Raw genomic sequence first — 19026 nt, forward strand, 5'->3', positions numbered from 1 at the left:
TTGTTATTATCTTAGATATTATTATAATATCGAATATCTAATACTATTAATTATGATTTTAACCTTATTTTAAATGATTTCCAAAGCATCAGTAAATACAGGTGAGCGACACAGGCTCTTGGGAGCCTCTAGTTTTAAATATCCTCGTATGTCAAATTGACCTCGTAAGCATCACCAGTCTCTGATTTGTCAATTTCACTTACACCTTGTGTTCATTGTTTTTATTTGCATCAGATTCCAGGTTATGTAGTTTATTGAATATCAACTCTACATAAAACTTTGAAATTGAAATTGAAATCAGAATCCTGCGTTGTTTGAATTGTTATACGAGAGTCTTGTTTTACTTCCATCGTTCATTTCCTACGTTGGTATAGCCAATAAAAAGCCAGAATTTTATCAATTGAAATTTCATCACAATCGAAACATTGTCGTACAGTGTACATACCCATGGATTGTCGTCATCCGGGTGTTTTTCATTATAAGGGTCATTAGTCTAGGGGTTCACAACAGGGAACCCAGGATTTTGAAAACACGATGTAAATTTTTTACTCCGCGATTTGAAAAGTATTATCCAAGTTACAACGGACGTTCTATCAGAGATATATTCGGAGTGTCTTTTAGTTTAATTTACACATTTATAGTGTTTCAATAATACGGCTCAATACTGTACCATGTGTAAGTTTATGGTTTAACACCTGGCTAATTGATTATCCTGAAAAGTCATCCTGTATAAACAAATATTTTTTGATTGCATATCGATCAATACTGTTATCATTTTTTATTAATAAGACAAACCGGTTTTGACAGGTAATAATTGATGTAATTAAGAGTATTGGGACTGCATCGATATCATTAGACCGGAATTCGTAATACACAGGGTCCGGTTTACAAAGGGTATTTTAACAAGACTTTGAAGGGAAAAAAATGGGACTTTAATTTTCGGCCGGAATGGACCGGAAACCGGTTTATTCAGGGTCCGGTTTACTCAGGTTTGACTGTAGATACATGTCTATGTTAATGTTCTCAATTATAGTAATGTTTAAAACATTATACTGAATGAGTGACATTATTTTCAATTGAACTATTATAAAATAATGTTAACAGCTACTTAAATAGGACTGAATTTTCAGAAAAGAATTAAGCCGCATGATATTCAAAGCACTGTAGACAATTTGATTTTTAGAATTCCTAGGACATGACTACGGCTAGCTTGTAAAGGGCACTGTGCAAATCGTATATCCATGTACTGTTTTTCCGCCAGTTTTTTCACACCAATTCATATTTATTGATATTAAAGTCTAGGAGAGCATATGGTAAAGCTTTCCCGATGTTAATACCGACAATGTACTTCAACGTATGTCGTTTGTTGCTGTATATCATATTTGTTTTTCATTCATTATTATGTACATAAATCAAGCCGTTAATTTTTTCTCATTTGAATTGTTTTACATTTGTCATTTCGGGGCCTTTTATAGCTGACTATGCGGTATGGGTTTTACTCATTGTTGAAAGCCATACAATGACCTATAGTTGTTAATTTATGTGTCATTTGGTCTCTTGTGGAGAGTTGTCTCATTGGCAATCATACCACATCTTCTTATTTTTACATTCAGTATTGTAATCGGGTGAGAGAGGCTTTGTATAGTAAATAATTTTATCAAGGTTTTCATGAAAATAAAGTGAATCCAAGTTTCTATGTCTAGTTCCAAGGTTTCCATATCGGTTGTTGTCCATACTTGATTGTCCCATCAGGTTTCTCTTATGTTTTTTTTCTATTATACAAGAAAAGATAGCAGGAAATTCACTAATGCAGAACAACACAACAAAATACACCACATCACTAACCCTAATTCAAAGTAATTAAAAAAGAAACAAAGAAAAATGATGAAAAGCATTTCCCCAAAAAAATGAATTACTCCACAACCTATCTAGAATCGAGGCATATATCCATATTTTAACCCTGTATGTAGATTTTTTGTGTTGTTGGGTTACTGTCTCCCACATCTCTTTTTTATTATCTTTAAATCAGAAAAGTCAAACAGACTGTAGTGAATCGCATGAACAACGTACGTTCATGGTCTCAAGTGCAAGAGTAGAACATGAAATAAATGAAGTAATGGAACAATTGCAAGTGGTTTACGCAATTAAATTAAGTACAATATGCTTCCACTTTTAAAATTTTTAAAACATAGACTCATCATTTCCTGCCATTTATTTTAATACTTTATGCTTTCAAATCTTTTTTCTTAAATTTTCCTTCTTGTAAACATGCAACATACTTTATAAAACATGCCTGTTCAATCTATATAGTGGTTGATAACGAATATGATTCGACAGAAAAGTTAAATAAAGATATTGAGAAGATACATATTTGATCTAATTGATGGCTTGTTAATTTTAACCCAACCAAACAGAAGTAATGACTATCTCAAAAAAGCACCATAAACCTCAGCATGCAGTTTATATGAATAATAATAGCATAAAAGAAGTCCAGTCGCACAAACATTTAGGGGTTATTATAAATGAAGACAGAAGCTGGAATAGTCATGTAAAAATGATTATTGATAAAGCTATTCCACAATTAGCCTTATTCAGAAAGCTGAAGTTTAAATGAAAAAGGAAGAATTCAGAAACTATTTAATAATATTTATCTTTTATACGCCCAGTCTTAGAATACAGTGATATTGTCTGTTACAATATCCCTGATTATTTAAAAACATCTTTAGAAAACTTGCAACTAGAAGCAGCAAGAATCGTTACAGAAGGTACCAAGATAACATCAAGACAGTTGCTGTACATTGAAACAGATTGGGAAACTCTCCAGTCTCAGCATAACAAACATAAGTTGTGAAAATTTCACCAAATGTTTCACATAGGTTGTCCTGATTATCTTTCTGTATTAGTTCCAAATCAAAGGATAGATGTACATGACTACAGAATGATGGGGTCTTCAAATTTGAACAAGTTATTACCAGAAGTCATTTCTGACAGCCGTTATAAATATTTGAAATTATATTCCAGACGACATTGTTTAAATCAATCCAAATCTGGTTTTAGGACGTATCTCTTTCAAATAATTAATAAAATCCTTTTGTAATTTCACCTAGGCTGTAGAAGAGAACAAATATATTTTGCAAGACTCAGACTCCATAGTAGTGTTCTAAGGGACCATCTATTTACAAAAAAAAATCTTATCGAAAAACGCACTGTGTTCTGTGGTCACGTAGAAACTACCTCTCATTATTTCCTCAAATATCCAAAAAATAATAAAATTTGAAGGGATACTACCAGGACAGTCTCTTTCATTATTAACCTTAAGATTATATATTTCATAAAGTTTCTGAATATATAAATAAAACAAAATGTTTTGAAAGTTGACCTTGTATATGTATCTATAGGTTATATACATTGATGTCAAATCAAGTGGACCTCCCGTAATCATCGATAATCAGACATGTGGTGGTTCCAGTGACTGGCTATCTTTTTAGCTCACCTTTCCAAAGGAAATGTGAGCTTTTGCCATCACTTGGCGTCTGTCGTCTTCCGTCCGGTGTAAACTATTTCAAACATCTTCTCCTCTGAAACTACTGAACCAATTCCAACCAAACTTAGCTGAATGATCCTTAGGGTATCTAGAATAAAGTTTTTGTTTTATTCACTGTTTCGTTAAAAAACATGGCCGCCATGGCTAAAAATAGAACATAGGGGTAAAATGCAGTTTTTGGCTTATATCTCAAAAACTAAAGCATTTAGAGCAAATCTGACATGAGGTCGAAATGTTCATTAAGTCAAGTTCTATCAGCCCTGAAATTTTCAGATGATACTAACAACCCATTGTTGGGTTGCTGCCACTAAATCGGTAATTTTAAGGAAATTTTACAGTTTTCGGTTATTATCTTGAATATTATTATAGATAAAAGATAAACTGTAAACAGCAAAAATGTTCAGCAAAGTAAGATCTACAAATAAGTTTGATATGACCAAAATGTCAATTGACCCCTTAAGGAGTTATTTCCCTTTAAGGACAATTTTACACAATTTGTTTATCATGTTTTCTAACTTTAAAAAAATCTTCTCCTTTTAAACTGCTGAATCAATTTCAGCTAAACTTGGGCTGAATGAGTTTCAGAGTATCTAGTATAAATTTTGTATTTTATTTCCTTGTACATCAAGAAACATAGCCACTATGTCTAAAATGGAACATAGGGGTAAAATGCATTTTTTTGCTTTTAAAGAAAATATGACAGATACAAAGAATATTTAAATGGTCTTTTTAAGCCACTCATTAATATATATTGAAAAGCAAAAATAATCATTGATGAAAGATTTAAGCAAAAAATTACAGGTGAGCAATTCAGGCTCTTGAGAGCCTCTTGTTTGTTTTTGTTTTAATTTGTATTTATTAAAATTTATTATATGTTATCTTAAACCGAATATACTATTGTCATGTCAAATTGTTTGTTACATAATTGTATTTTTTTCGGGAGACAGATTTATAAAGTTTTTTTTCCAAATTTGTTTCTGAATCCCAAAATCGACTGCTATGTAAAATTGTACTGCTTTATTGTTTTTCTATAATAAATACTGTATAAACAAGAAGAGGACTGACGGACAGACGGATTGACTTACTGACAGGTCAAAAACATTATACTCTATGCAATATTTGCACGGGGTATAACTAAATTAGCATGCCTATGAAAATAAATAACCAAAAAGAAAAGATATAAATTCGGTTTCTGTTCCGTTTTCCATTCCGTTTCCGGCTTTTAGCAACACCCCATAAATGGGTCTTAATATCTCTACTATGAATTTTCTGAATGTAAATGTCAGGACTGGGTTGCACAAACTCTTAATTCATTTAACACTTAAAAGTTTAAATGTCATTGGTTGCAGTAAGATACCTTAATTTCCAAGGCTTAATGGCATAAAACATTATCAGGGAGTCTGGGGCTAATTCCCCCAGCTGGTTTGCCAGTGGTGAATTATTTGTTGCATATTCTCTTGACCATGCTATATCGTCACTTTGATTTGACAACTTTTAAAGGAGTTATGGGACTTTTTCTTCAACCTTGATTGTTTCCTTAATTTTAATTTTATCAAAGTGGCAAACCCGGTTAAGTTTAAGCTAAATGACATTTGGACAAGAGTGAATTGTCAAGGGCATGTCCAGAAAATACAAATGTTTTGGAAGCCATGGAGAAGGTTTTATAGTTAGCATACATGAATATTCTAACAAACATTAGAAATGTTAGTTAAAATTAATTAGATTATGGTTCAAAAACAAGTCAAACATAACAACACCCTAGTTTTTATTTGCATTTTTTTAAATTGCATAAAGTATTTTTTAAACTTTAGGTCTATAGAGGAAAAGAATTTGAACTCATCTATGGCAAGTCTGGTTCCAAACACCTTGTGTCACCTTTTACAGGAACATTTAGACTTCTATGTTCACTGGTGCCTTTTGTTGGACCTGGAGAGTAAAGCCAGTACAGATAAGGGAGGAGTCAGTGATCTGTGGTGTAAAACAGGCCACCAAAGGTAAATCAATACAAACATTTCCCTCATATTGATACTTTATGGTCTGAAGTTTCTTGGTATACATGTCAGCTGTCTTTGACATTATATTCGTAGTTCAATGACTTATATTCAGGGTATATGGTTAAGAAGCAAGTGCAGATAATAATGCATCCAAAAATATATATAGCAAACGGGGGGGGGGGATTTATTCCGTATTTATCAAATATTATTTTATGAAATTTTAGTAAATCAATTATTAACATGATAATAAAATAATGAACATTTTGTAAAACAAATGAGAAATCCAAGAGCCTGATTTGTGCTTAAAGATGTCAGACCACCAATTCTGATTCACACACTCCAGTTTAGAACATATGTAAAAGTATGCCTACTCTGATAAATATAGTGTTTTTTACTTAAACTAACAAATGAATTTTCATGAATGTAACTTTTTCTGAATGAGGAATATATTTTGGTAATTGTGAGCCCAATTTTAGGGCAGTTGTGCTAAATAGTATTCTAATGAAGATTTTCAGTAACCCATATTTTTAGTAGTAGGTGACTTCTCAAACATCATGTTTTAAACATAGATTGAAACTTGGCATGTAGAAAGTTGATACATGTATAATTCAGATTTCTGAATAAACATGGTTTTCTCCCAGTTTTTGGTGGGGTTCATGTTGCTCAATCTTTAGTTTTTGTCTCGCCTTTACAAAGTCAAAAAGCGAGACATAGGTATGCTGTTTCCGGCATCGGCGGCGTCAACAATGTATTAGTTTGTGATTAGGTCTAGTTCATGGTGAACCACTAGTGATAGGTCAATGATATTTGGTATGCAGTTGTATTAGCATTGGCACATCTCATTACCATGGAGATGATTTGGCCCAGTCCCCTCAGTCAAGGTCTATTGACTTTGAAACTTTTCATAGTTTACATGTATTAGTTTGTGATTAGGTCAATTTATGGGGAACCACTAGTGGTATGTCAATGATATTTGGTATGCAGTTGTATAAGCATTGGCATATCTCATTTCCATGGAGATTATTTGGCTCCGCCCCCTTAGTCATGGTCTATAGACTTTGAAAATTTTGCTAAGTTAACATGTATTAGTTTGTGATAAGGTCAGTTCAAGGGGAACCATTAGTGGTAGGCCAATGTTAATTGGTGTTCAGTTGTATAAGCATTAGCACATCTCATTTCCATGGAGAATATTTGGCCCCGCCCCTTCAGTCATGTTCTATTTACTTTGAAATGTTTTCTTAGTTTACATGTATTAGTTTGTGATTAGATCAGTTTAAGATGAACTACTAATGTTAGGTCAATGATATTTGGTATGCAAATTTATTGGCATTTGCAAGTATTGTTTCCATGGAGATTATATAGCCCCACCCCTGATCATGGTTCATTGACTTTGAAACTTTTACATAGTTTACAAGTTAATGTTTGTGTTTAGGTCTGTTTAAAGGGAACGACTTATAATAAGTCAATGGTATTTGGTATGCAGTTGTATTAGCATTGGCACATCTCATTCCATGGAGATTGTTTAGCCATGTACCTTCAGTCATGGTTCATTGACTTTGAATATTTGCATAACTTACATGTTAAAGTATTGCTATTTTAATTTCAACATTTGCATTATCAAAATTACAAAAAGGCGAGACATATCTCTGTGATAAAAGTTTATCTATGTTGTGTTTTGTGTACTTTTCTGTGTCTGTTGGTCTTTTTCTTTTTTAGCCATGGCGTTGTCAGTTTATTTTCGACTTATGAGTTTGAATGACCCTCTGGTATCTTTCTTAAAAGCTTTATATTTAAGAAGGTGGAAGACCTGGATGCTTCATACTTTGTATATAGATGCCTTATGTTACAAAGTTTCCATCTGTCACATGTCCATTGTCCTTGACCTCATTTTCATGGTTCAGTGACTACTTGAAAAAAAAATTCAGATTTTTTGTAATGTTAATTTCTCTCTTATTATTATATTAGGATAACTATATTTTGTATGTGCGTACCTTGCAAGGTCCTCATGCCTGTCAGACAGTTTTCACTTGACCTCGACCTTGTTTCATGGATCAGTGAACAAGGTTAAGTTTTGGTGGTCAAGTCCATATCTCAGATACTACAAGCAATAGGTCTAGTATATTCGGTGTATGGAAGGACTGTAAGGTGAACATGTCCAACTGGCAGGTGTCATCTGACCTTGACCTCATTTTCATGATTCAGTGGTTATTGTTTTGTGTTTTGGTCTGTTTTTCTTATACTGTATGCAATAGGTCTACTATATTTGGTGTATGGAATGATTGTTAGGTATAAATGTCTAGCTGGCAGGTGTCTTCTGACCTTGACCTCATTTTCATGGTTCAGTGGTCAAAGTTAATTTTTTGAGTTTTGGTCTTTTTTTCTAATACTATATGCAATAGGTCAACTACATTTAGTGTAAGGAAATATTTTATGATGTATATGTCAGTCTTGCAGGTTTTATTAGACCTTGACCTCATTTTCACGGTTCATTGCTCAGTGTTAAGTTTTGTGTTTTGGTCTGTTTTTCTAATACTATAAGCAATAGGTCAACTATATTTGTTGTATGGAAGGATTGCAAGCTGTACATGTCTGCCTGGCATGGTTCATCTGACCTTGACCTCTTTTTCATGGTTCATTGGTCAATGTTTAGTTTTCTTGGTTAAGTCTGTATCTTAGAAACTATAAGCAATAGGTCAACTATATTTAGTGTATTGAATGATTGTAAGGTGTACATGTATTTCTTGTTTGGTTTATATGACCTTGACCTTATTTTCTTGGATCATGTTAAGTTTATGTGATAGTTGTAGTAAAGCTTTATATTTAGGACTATCAACATAATATTAATGATTAGTAAAGAAGGCGAGACATTTCAGCGTGTGCACTCTTGTTTTCTTAACTGATCATTTGGCAGGTAGCCTCATTTCAGTATTTTTATGGCAAAGAAGTCACATATTGCCAGATTAGGGCCTTAAACCTGAATTTGTGCTATTTTTAGCTTTTTCCACCCTTAAAGTATCCATTCTGATTCATATAAAAAATTGTCTGAAATTATTATCAATGCACAGTAAGTTGTTTTTTTTATATTAAACAGTTAAACATCGGTGGTTAACTACCAAAAAAAGTTTTTGTCCTGAAGATTTCATGAAATTATTAGATTTTTACCTATAATTGTATTATTGCAACAATCTTGTAATTGGCAGATAGCCTAACCTAATGAAAAAACTGCATAAATTCACCCCTATCCCTTAAATTGTCTCAAATAAAAGTTTCTTACCTTTAATATTACTTCCTTATTGAAAATGATCAATGTTTCAAGACCATAACTGTATTAATGTTCCATTACTGATAACTGAAGAAAAAAAGAGTGGGGAGGGGGGCAATATTCATTGACACTTCATTACCTTTGATTTTTTCCAAACTCATGGTTAAGGTTGTGAAAAGTGTTTAAAATGTATAGGACAGAGAAGAAAAAATCAACCAATATTGATCTTGATATTAAAAGTTTCGGTTTCTGTAGTCAGAAATTAATTTTTATGTATTTTCTATTAATGTAATACATTACAGTCAGTTCACATAGAGCTTTAAAAAAAAGTAAAATAACAAAAATACCAAACTCCAAGGAAAATTCAAATCAGAAAGTCCCTTATCAAATGGCAAATTCAAAAGCTCAAACACATCAAACGAATGGAAAACAACTGTCATATTCCTGACTTGGTACAGGCATTGCCTTATGTAGAAAATGGTGGATTAAATCTGGTTTTATAGCTAGTTAAACCTCTCACTTATATGACAGTCGCATAAAATTCCATTATATTGACAACAATGTGTGAATAAAACAAACAGACATAATCTGTAAAAATGTCAAAAATAGGGGTACAGCAGTCAACATTTTGTTATAATCTTAATCACTATAAAAACAAACAAATATGTCAACAAAGAAAAACAAAATGGCATATAGACAAAGAAAATAAGCAAAAATGAAAGACAAGAATACAAAAAATGACCACAGCACAACAACACATTGGCGGGATGCATAAGTACCGAGCCATGCCAAAAGGATATTACCAAAAATAGACTAAACAGTAAAGGTAATAATTTGCAAAGACAAATAAAAGAACACTATAACACGTAATTAAGATGATAAACAACGTCAGTACCTAGAATCTATACTTCAAGACCATCATGTATTATTTGTGAAGTTGATACGGAATATTTATCAACAAGGTCTTGGTATCTTCCGATGAACTTTTTTAGAAAAAGGACTAGATGATATTTGACAATACCCTGGTTCATCAACTTTCTGCTCAGACACTGGTGACGTTTTATAAAGTCTGGGTAGCAACTGCAAGCTCTTGAATACCGAATGAGTTGGGAAATGTTTTTCCCATATGCAGGTGAAGTTGGTATATTGCTACTAAGGTGGGGGAAATTAATAATTTCAAAATTAAAATTGTCTCGTTTGTCATAGATTCTGGTACTGAGGTGACTGCTTATGTCAAATTCGAGGGTCATTAGCCACAAATTTAAAGTTGGCATAAAAATCAAAATATGATTTTTTATTTTGTTTCAAACATTTATAACTGCAGAACTGTGAAATAGTATATTGCCATAAGATTTGCTTCAATTTTGTCAAAATAAGTTTAAAAACATTGATGATGTATTATTGGCTTGCAACTCAATAGAAATCGTATTCATGCAAACTTCAATTTAACCCTTAACTGGGATGGGCTTAGCATGTTAGTTTTATTAAACTATTAAAAAGAAAAGAATGTCAACATATTGGAAAGTGTAGCCACTATGAAGATCCCTTCCTTTGACTGATTCTTCCCACAAAAAAATCATTCAAATACAGGTAAAAACAATGATTTACATATTTTTGTCTCGCCTTGACTGAGTCATAAAGCGAGTCATAGGTATGCTGTTTCCGGCGTCGTTGTCAACAATGTATTAGTTTGTGATTAGGTCTTGTTTATGGTGAACCACTAGTGGTAGGTCAATGATATTTGGTTTTTTAGTTGTATTAGCATTGGCACATCTCATTACCATGGAGATTATTTGGCTCCGCACCCTCAGTCATGCTCTATTGACTTTGAAACTTTTGCTTAGTTTTCATGTATTAGTTTGTGATTAGGTCAGTTTAAAGGGAACTGGTAGTGGTAGGTCAATGATAATTGGTATGCAGTTGTATAAGCATTAGCACATCTCATTTCCATGGAGAATATTTGGTCCTTACCCCTGAGTCATGGTCTATTGACTTTGAAACTTTTGCTTAGTTTACATGTATTAGTTTGTGATTATGTCAGTTTAAGATGAACCACTAATGTTAAGTCAATGATATTTGGTATGCAAATGTATTGGCATTTGCAAGTTTCATTTTTATGGAGATTTTATAACCCCACCCCCTCATTATGGTTCATTGACTTTGAAACTTTTACATAGTTTACAAGTTAATGTTAAAGGGAACAACTTATGAAAAGTCAATGATATTTGGTATGCTGTTGTATTAGCATTGGCACATCTCATTTCCATGGCGATTGTTTAGCCCTGTAACTTCAGTCATGGTTCATTGACTTTGAATATTTGAATAACTTACATGTTAAAGTATTCCTATTTTAATTTCAACATTTGCATTATCAAAATAACAAATAGGCGAGACATATCTCTGTGTTAAAAGTTTATTTAATCTATGACATGAAATTAAACAGACTTAAAAATATGGTCATTATTGAAAATTGAAAAATTTTGTTGAATATATTAGGATATTGAATTGGTGATCTGACATCTAACTGACAGCAAACAACAGATTGACACATTCACTTTACAATCATTTTCTTCCATAGAAGTTAATTGATCTGTTATTTAAAGTATTTCAGAAATGGACATGATCTTGGAAACCACTATAAATAGAGAAGATCTGAGAGGGGCAAAATGTTCACAATGATGAGATCTTCCTTTTGTATATTTACATCTAAAATTTCTGAAGACTTCTATAGCAGTAATTGCCCTTAAATGATGAATTTTACCAACTTTTATATAATTTTTGCCTATTCTCTTGAAAATTATAATAGATTTTAATAAACTTTATTAGCAAAAAAGATCAGCTAGACAAGATCTACAAATAAGTCTGATTTGCCGATATTGTCATTCGACCCCTTATTGGAGTAATTGCCCTTTAATTATGATTATAACCATTTTATGGCATTTTCTAGAAAACTATAATAGAAACTTGAAAAAAGCAAAAATTATCAGTAAGACAAGATCAACAAATAAGTCAAGTTGCAGAAATAGTCCGTAAATAACTCATAACCATCCATAAACTGCTCACAAGAATCAAGAAAATGACTCAAAACAACATTTTTTTGCAATTTGGTACGGTTAGTTTACGATTTGTTTACAGATTATTATGAGTGCTTACGTGTTGTTTATGATTTCATTCAGGTTATATTACGATAGCTTTAGGGATTGTTACGAATTATTACGAGCACTTTTCTTGTACAATGATGTTGTGAATACTTTTACGAACAGATAATATAATTTACGTATTGTTTTTTGGAAAGGTATAAAAGCTTCAAAATCATAAGAACTCATAAATACATGTAACCAACTTGCAAATATTCATGATTATTTTAATAGTCTGATTTAACTCAACATGCCCACATTAATGAAAATGTAATGAACTATTCTTTTGTTTTTACTGTACAAGGTTGCTTGACTTGCTCATTATCTGGTCATACAGAGAAGTTACTGACAAACTTGGTAGTGCTCTGAACTATGAAGGACTTCTGATAAAGTTAATAGTTCTTTTATGCTTGAAGAAACGTCATTTAGGCCACCGTAGTCAATGTTTCGATCCCTATTCCAGCCTTTGCAAAAATCATGTGATATCCCTATCATTGAATTTGTCAATCAGCCACGGCAATTAAACCTTTTTGCAAATGAAAATTTGTCCACTATCATCACGATTTTACAATTCTGACATACAGTCAGAGGAATACAACTTAAAAGTTCCAAAGAAGTTCGAATTTTTGCATGTTTACAATGCCCAATTAATCAGAAGATGAAAAGATAATCTTGAGAAAAACATATTTTGATTGGCTAATTATTGTTGCTCAAAGTTGTCCCCGTGGCTAATTATCGCTGATCTCGATTGTCACCCAAGGATCAGGATTGTCACCTTTGGGAAAAGTTCAGAGTCCTGAACAGTTGCGAGAATTAGTCTTGGGAAATCCTGTACATACACATGCTGTTAACAGCTTCGTAATAGCGGTAAAAATTAGTTGCCAATTCCAGGTCCTATATATGTCTTGTTTTATACAAATATTACATAATCGATGGTCGATGGGGGGGGGGGGGGGGGGGGGGGGGGGGGGGGGGGGGGGGGGGGGGGGGGGGGGGGGGGGGGGGGGGGGGGTGTTAAATTGTTCATTTTTGTCTAGTCTGCAATGAAAGTAGCAGAATGCAGACATTTGGATGCTAAACCAGCAGCAGGGGTCATATTTTATAGTAAAAAAATATCTTTATCAGAAAACAACCAAATAATAAATAATTTTTTTATTTTACTTTTGATGAAAGATATGAAAATATGTTAAGCCTTTAATAAGGATGATTAAACTTTTTCTTGGTCGACATTTTTTCAACAAAAAAAAATGATTATTACTAGTGGAGTAAACAAGACATTTCAGAATGTGCACTCTTGAGTCTCTTGTTCAAATACTAAGTGACCTGATTTGGTCCTTTTCTTGTTTCATTTAAATTCACTTGGTTAAATATTTTAATTATTACAAAACATTTGTCAACCAAAATTTGGTTATAGATGTGAAACTTGATAATGGAAGATTATTCATGTTTCCAGATTACATATATTTCCAAATTGATTCTTTCACAAAAGCATTCAACTTTAATAGCTTCTAAGAAAACAGTTCAAATGATGCTTATCTGGCCATGAATGCAAGGCTTATCAATATACTATATAATAATTCATTGTTCTAAATTATTTCCTTTCATTGAATGATATAAAATATATGCAGATAAAGTATGACTCAATTTGGAAATTGCATCGGAAAAAAATGCTGAAAATGAAGTTGCTTTAATTCTTTTTAGAGAACAAGAAGGTACCTGTATTGATGGACTGAGTTTATCACATCATCAAGTTAATAATGGATATTGTTTATTGACATTTTCCAGACACCAAAATAAGCACAAGTAGGTATCACTTAATCTTTTGTCATAGAAATTCTGGGTGTACGTCCGTCTGTGTGTCCATCTGATCTTGTATAAGTGCTCTCACATGTACAATAGACAAGTTTCACATAAGCGACTTATCAACGCTGATCTCGAAATCCTATGCACGTTTGAGTTTAAATCCCGCGATAATTAACGATATTATGCGTGACAGGGGGCTCGTCAAATTGACTCTGATATTTAGCAACACAATAATAAATCAACTAATAATACACATATCTCTCTTATGGTGTATGCTTGAGATTATTTAAGTTTAAGATATTAATAATCGTTTATTTGATTAACAAATTTAAAATAAAAAGATGTGGTATGATTGCAAACAAGATAACTATCCACCAGACCCAAATGACAGATGAAAGCAACTATATATCACCATACAGCCCTCGACAATGAAAAAATCCATACCGAATAGTAAGCTCTAAAAGGTCCCGACACAAAACAATTCAAACCTGAAAATAAGTCATCTTGTTGCTAACAGTTGTGTTTTAATATTTGTAAAATGGTTTTTAAAAAAGTATTGAATCTTGTAATTGCTTTCTTTTGCCTACTGCGCTATGTACATTGCAGTATATCAGTTTGAATTTTCTTGAAAAGAGAAAAGTATTTGATAAAAAGAAAATACATTTAATTTCAGTTCTGTTCCAGAATCAATTCGCAGTTTTTCTGAAATATTTTTTTGCATCTTCGGCTTGTGACATGCATGTAAAGGGGTTACGGCCTACATATAGGTTTAGTATCATAGACTCGAACTTTTAATTTTCTTTAAAAAAAACAGGTTACTATTATGGCGACTTTTACGTGAAATTTTATGGATACAAGGGCAAGTTACCGGCATTACTAAATAATCGAAATTTCCTCTAATAGTGGCTATATATATATAGTATGGAAATGTAAACCAAAATTGATAGAATTTGTCCTTATATCCTTTGTCAAAGATGTAGTATATATTGTGATATGTTAAAAATATGAAAAACACAATGATAGGTCACCTAGTTTTGTTTTTAAGCTACAGGCTGTAAAAATATGAAACATTTTGTATGGACTATACAGAGAAAAATTTTAAGGTATCATTATATGAATATTTGAAGGTAAACTGAATGATAGAATATCAAAATAAAATGTGGGAAGATATAGCTCTTATAAAATGCTTTCAGAATACCAACAGAAAAAAATTGACATGTAGTAGACAGGGCCTCGGCTCCATGTTGAAGACCGTACATACTGTGACCTATAATTGTTAACTTCTTATACATTGTGACTTGGATTGAGAGTTGTCTCATTGGCACTCATACCACATCCCCTTATTTGAATGTACGTTTGTTTCAAATATTTCTGCGTCAGTGATATTTTAAACGGCCATGATAATGAAGAGAGATATAAAAGCAGTTTTAAAATACGTATCAGAAATATAGGTTTATCTTTAATTTCAAACATCAGACTATAATACAATGCATTCAGTACCATTTTAATTTCTAAGCTTTGTTCATGATCGACTTCGTCTATGCAGAGGTTCAGTCCCAGCAACCAGAGTAATTTTCTACATATTTTCAACTTTATCATTTTTCATGCCATTAAAATTAATTGAATATCCTATATTTACCACGCTTTGCCATAAAAAAGATCAAATTGCTGAATGACTCCCCTCCTAAATTATATTCCCAGTGGCATTATGGGTCGTACTGGCCATGATAAATAAGTATAAATTAGGTACTAAGGTTAACATTTTAAATATCTGTATAAGGGGATGACCATTTGATTTATAAGGGGGATGTTTAGAAAATTATTATTCTAGTAGGAGTTAAAAATAAATAAGTATGACCAGGCACGATGGAAAAGAATAATCTGCAGGATGCAGGAAATAATTGTGAACAAAAGTTGAATAAATCAATCAAATAGTCGCCCTTTATCAGTAACTGTATGTATAGATAAGGGTACGTTTTTATCAATTGTCACCTGGTGAGATTGTACAAGGTAAAACGAGGATTCCACATGGCTAAGGTGTTAATTGACTTCTTAATTTATGACCTATTACTATGTATATGAAGTGATCCCCGCTTATTTATCTAATTTATTCTTCCCATTAAGTGAACGACCTTAGCGTGAATTTGTGACAATTAAAGGTACAACTAAAGCCAGGCGGCATATCAGATCGTATATGTTACCGCAACCAACAACACAGCAGTAGTCCGTTTTAAAATCTTTAAATGTGTCATTGTTAATAAAGTTGTCTCGTCAATATTATTTTTATATTTTGGTTCAAATGATGCTCATGTTGCTTTGACATGTAAACGCAAACATTTAATCAGATGATTTTTTTTTCCAAGTCTGCATGGTCACTGCTTATCAACCGTTAGCCCCCAGTTGATGAACTCTCGGATATTATTGCGTGATTTCATAGTTTGGCTAATTAGATTAGACATGCGCAGTTAAATGTGAAACTGGTGTATTATTGCAAGATTTTTATCAAAGTTATATCAAAGGTTTATATCAGGATAATTAGGACAAGTTTGAAAGTCAGTGCCAATCAATTATTTTTAAAAGAGTTGTGCCCTAGAAAAATATTAGTTATATGGAAAATTGCATTGTAAGTGCTCTCACACTTACAATTCTTGCTTGATTTTTATCAAACTTGTATCATACAACATAGGTTTATATCAGCAATGTCTCAGACAATTTAAAAATTAGTGCTGATAAACTATTTAAAAAAAGAATTATCCCCCATGAAAATTGCATTATACAGGCTTTCACCCTTAATTTTTAAAGATATTTATAAATAAATAAAAAAACAATTTTTTTTTAGTTATTGTTCTTGGACAGATAAAATATGTGCAATGCAGGGGACATTGGTACTCTGTTCTTATATAGTATTTCGTTTAATTTTTCCAAGTATTGACCTGTCAGTATATTTCAAAATAAGGTTTTAGCAAATTGAAATCATATTTCTTGAGATATGACGATACTATATTTGACAAATAAAAGTCTGAAATATGATGGACTTTATTGTTGGGCAGACAAATAGACAAATATCGCAATTGGCACATCATAATGATAGTTGGTAACTCAATTAGAACTTGTCTATATATTATTGAAGCCCTCAAACAAAATACATGCATACAGTATACATGCAAAGGAAAAAATACAATATTTATATAAAATCATTCATACATTAAAAAGCAACATAAATTTAGGTTTTCATATTCTAATAAAAAAAGTAATATCAATTGATATTATTTGACTTGCAGAATATTTCCAAGAAAAAAAAATCTTTCCAAAGTATCTACAAAGATGTTTACCCATAATGTATAGAAACAAAAATCAATACAACAAGTTAAAATATATTTTTTGTCACTACCATCATTTTGATTACATCTCAGGTATTGTATCAGCTATCTTTATCTGTTTGAAATCACAATTTGTACTGCTAAAAAAGGCCAAACGCTTTGAAAACATTACAATTTTGTGTTTATGTTTTATGAGCATGGTTGTTGTGCAATAACTTAAAAACAGTTGAACCTATGCTTTTCAAATTTTTTCTCATCACATGGCGTTCGTCATCTGTTATCAGTCGTCCGTTAACTTTTACAAAAATTTTCTCCTCTGAAACTACTGGAACAAATTTATCCAAACTTGGCCACAATCATCATTTGGGTATCTAGTTTTAAAAATGTGTCCGATGACCAAGATCATAGGATACATAAAAACATAGGGGTAAAATGCAAGTTTTGTCTATTATTTTGAAAACCATTATAATTAGAGAAAATCAGACAGCAGCAAAAATGTTCAGAATGTTGAGCTCTACCAATTGTTTATAAAACGTCAAAACTGTCAGATGACTTCTTATAGGAGGAATTATCAGAAAGACAAGATCTACAATTAAGACCAATGGAGGAAATCGTCCGACGACTCCTTATTGGAGTTATTACCCTTTGATGACGATTTTTACTAATTTTTTGCATTTTTGCCTTATATCTTAAAATTGATAATAGGTAGATAGAAACTTAAATGAGCAAAAATTATCAGAAAGACAAGATCTACAATTAAGACCAATGGAAGAAATCGTCCGACGACTCCTTATTGGAGTTATTACCCTTAAATGACGATTTTTACCAACTTTCATCCATTAGAGTATCTATATATATACACATAAAGTCATAAGAACCTAACATTTAGTAAAAGGATGCCAGCCGAAAACAACTTATGAGACACTATGCTGCATTTTGCTTATATGATAAAAATTATAATAGATAAATAGACACTTTAAATCACAAAAATGATCAGCAAGGCAAGATCTACCAACAAGTCAAATTTTGCAGATATAGTTAGTAGACTGTCACTCTTTATAGGAGTGATTGCCCTAAAATGAGGATTTTTTTTACCCTCTTTTGTGTTATGAGCAAAAACTAAAGAAGATAGAGAGAAACTAAACAGACTAAATGATCAGCAATACAAGATCAACAAAACAGAGATTTTTGTCATGAATTCTATTTTCTTCTACAATGTTAGAGAGTGTCCTTTGTTGAATATACAAATTGACCAAGGTGAGCAACACAGGCTCTTTAGAGCCTCTAGTTTAAATCAAATTTTCACAACTCTGAACCTGGCAAGGAGATTTATAATAGTGAAAGTAGTCGGAATATAGAACTTGTTTTATTTTACCCAATAAAGATACATTAGTTATGAAAAGGAGTGCTGTCCTCCTTGTGAAAAGTGTTGATGCCTTAAAGAGTAATACTACCATTGTTTTTGTCTTGCCTGCAGTATGCGAGACATAGGTATAACTATCCGGCAGCGGCGTAAACTATTTGTATAAAGCTTTATATTTCAGAAGGTAGAAGACCTGGATGCTTCATATGTTGTATGCAGATACCTTATGTTACAAAGTTTCTGTCAATCATATGTCCATTGTCCTTGACCTCATTTTCATGGTTCAGCGACTGCTTGAAAAAAATTTTGAGTATTTTTATCATGTGAATTTATCACTTATTATGAGTAATAGGATAACTATATTTGGTATATTATGGGTTCCTTGCAACGTCTACATGTCTGTCAGACAGGGTTCACCTGACCTCGACCTCATTTAATGGATCAGTGATCAAGGTTAAAGTTACGTGATTAGGCCCGTTTCTCAACTACTATAAGCAGTAGGTCAACTATATTTGGTGTATGGAATGATTGTAATGGGTACATGTCAGTCTGGCAGGTTTCATCTGACCTTGACCTCAGTTTCATGGTTCATTGGTCAATGTT

The 19026-nt window shown here is 32.3% G+C and overlaps 1 protein-coding gene across 1 annotated transcript in view; it reads left to right on the plus strand.

Annotated features, from left to right (window-relative positions):
• The window catches only part of LOC127712846 (DNA replication ATP-dependent helicase/nuclease DNA2-like), a 257582-nt gene that overhangs the window by 23660 nt on the left and 214896 nt on the right, over positions 1-19026 (plus strand). Inside the window, exons 4-5 of the mRNA XM_052219453.1 lie at positions 5356-5538; positions 13639-13740. Coding sequence (XP_052075413.1) covers positions 5356-5538; positions 13639-13740 — 285 coding nt within the window. The remainder of the gene's footprint in view (positions 1-5355; positions 5539-13638; positions 13741-19026) is intronic.

This window comes from Mytilus californianus, unplaced genomic scaffold, assembly GCF_021869535.1.
Source record: "Mytilus californianus isolate M0D057914Y unplaced genomic scaffold, xbMytCali1.0.p SCAF_8, whole genome shotgun sequence".
Taxonomy (NCBI): domain Eukaryota; kingdom Metazoa; phylum Mollusca; class Bivalvia; order Mytilida; family Mytilidae; genus Mytilus; species Mytilus californianus.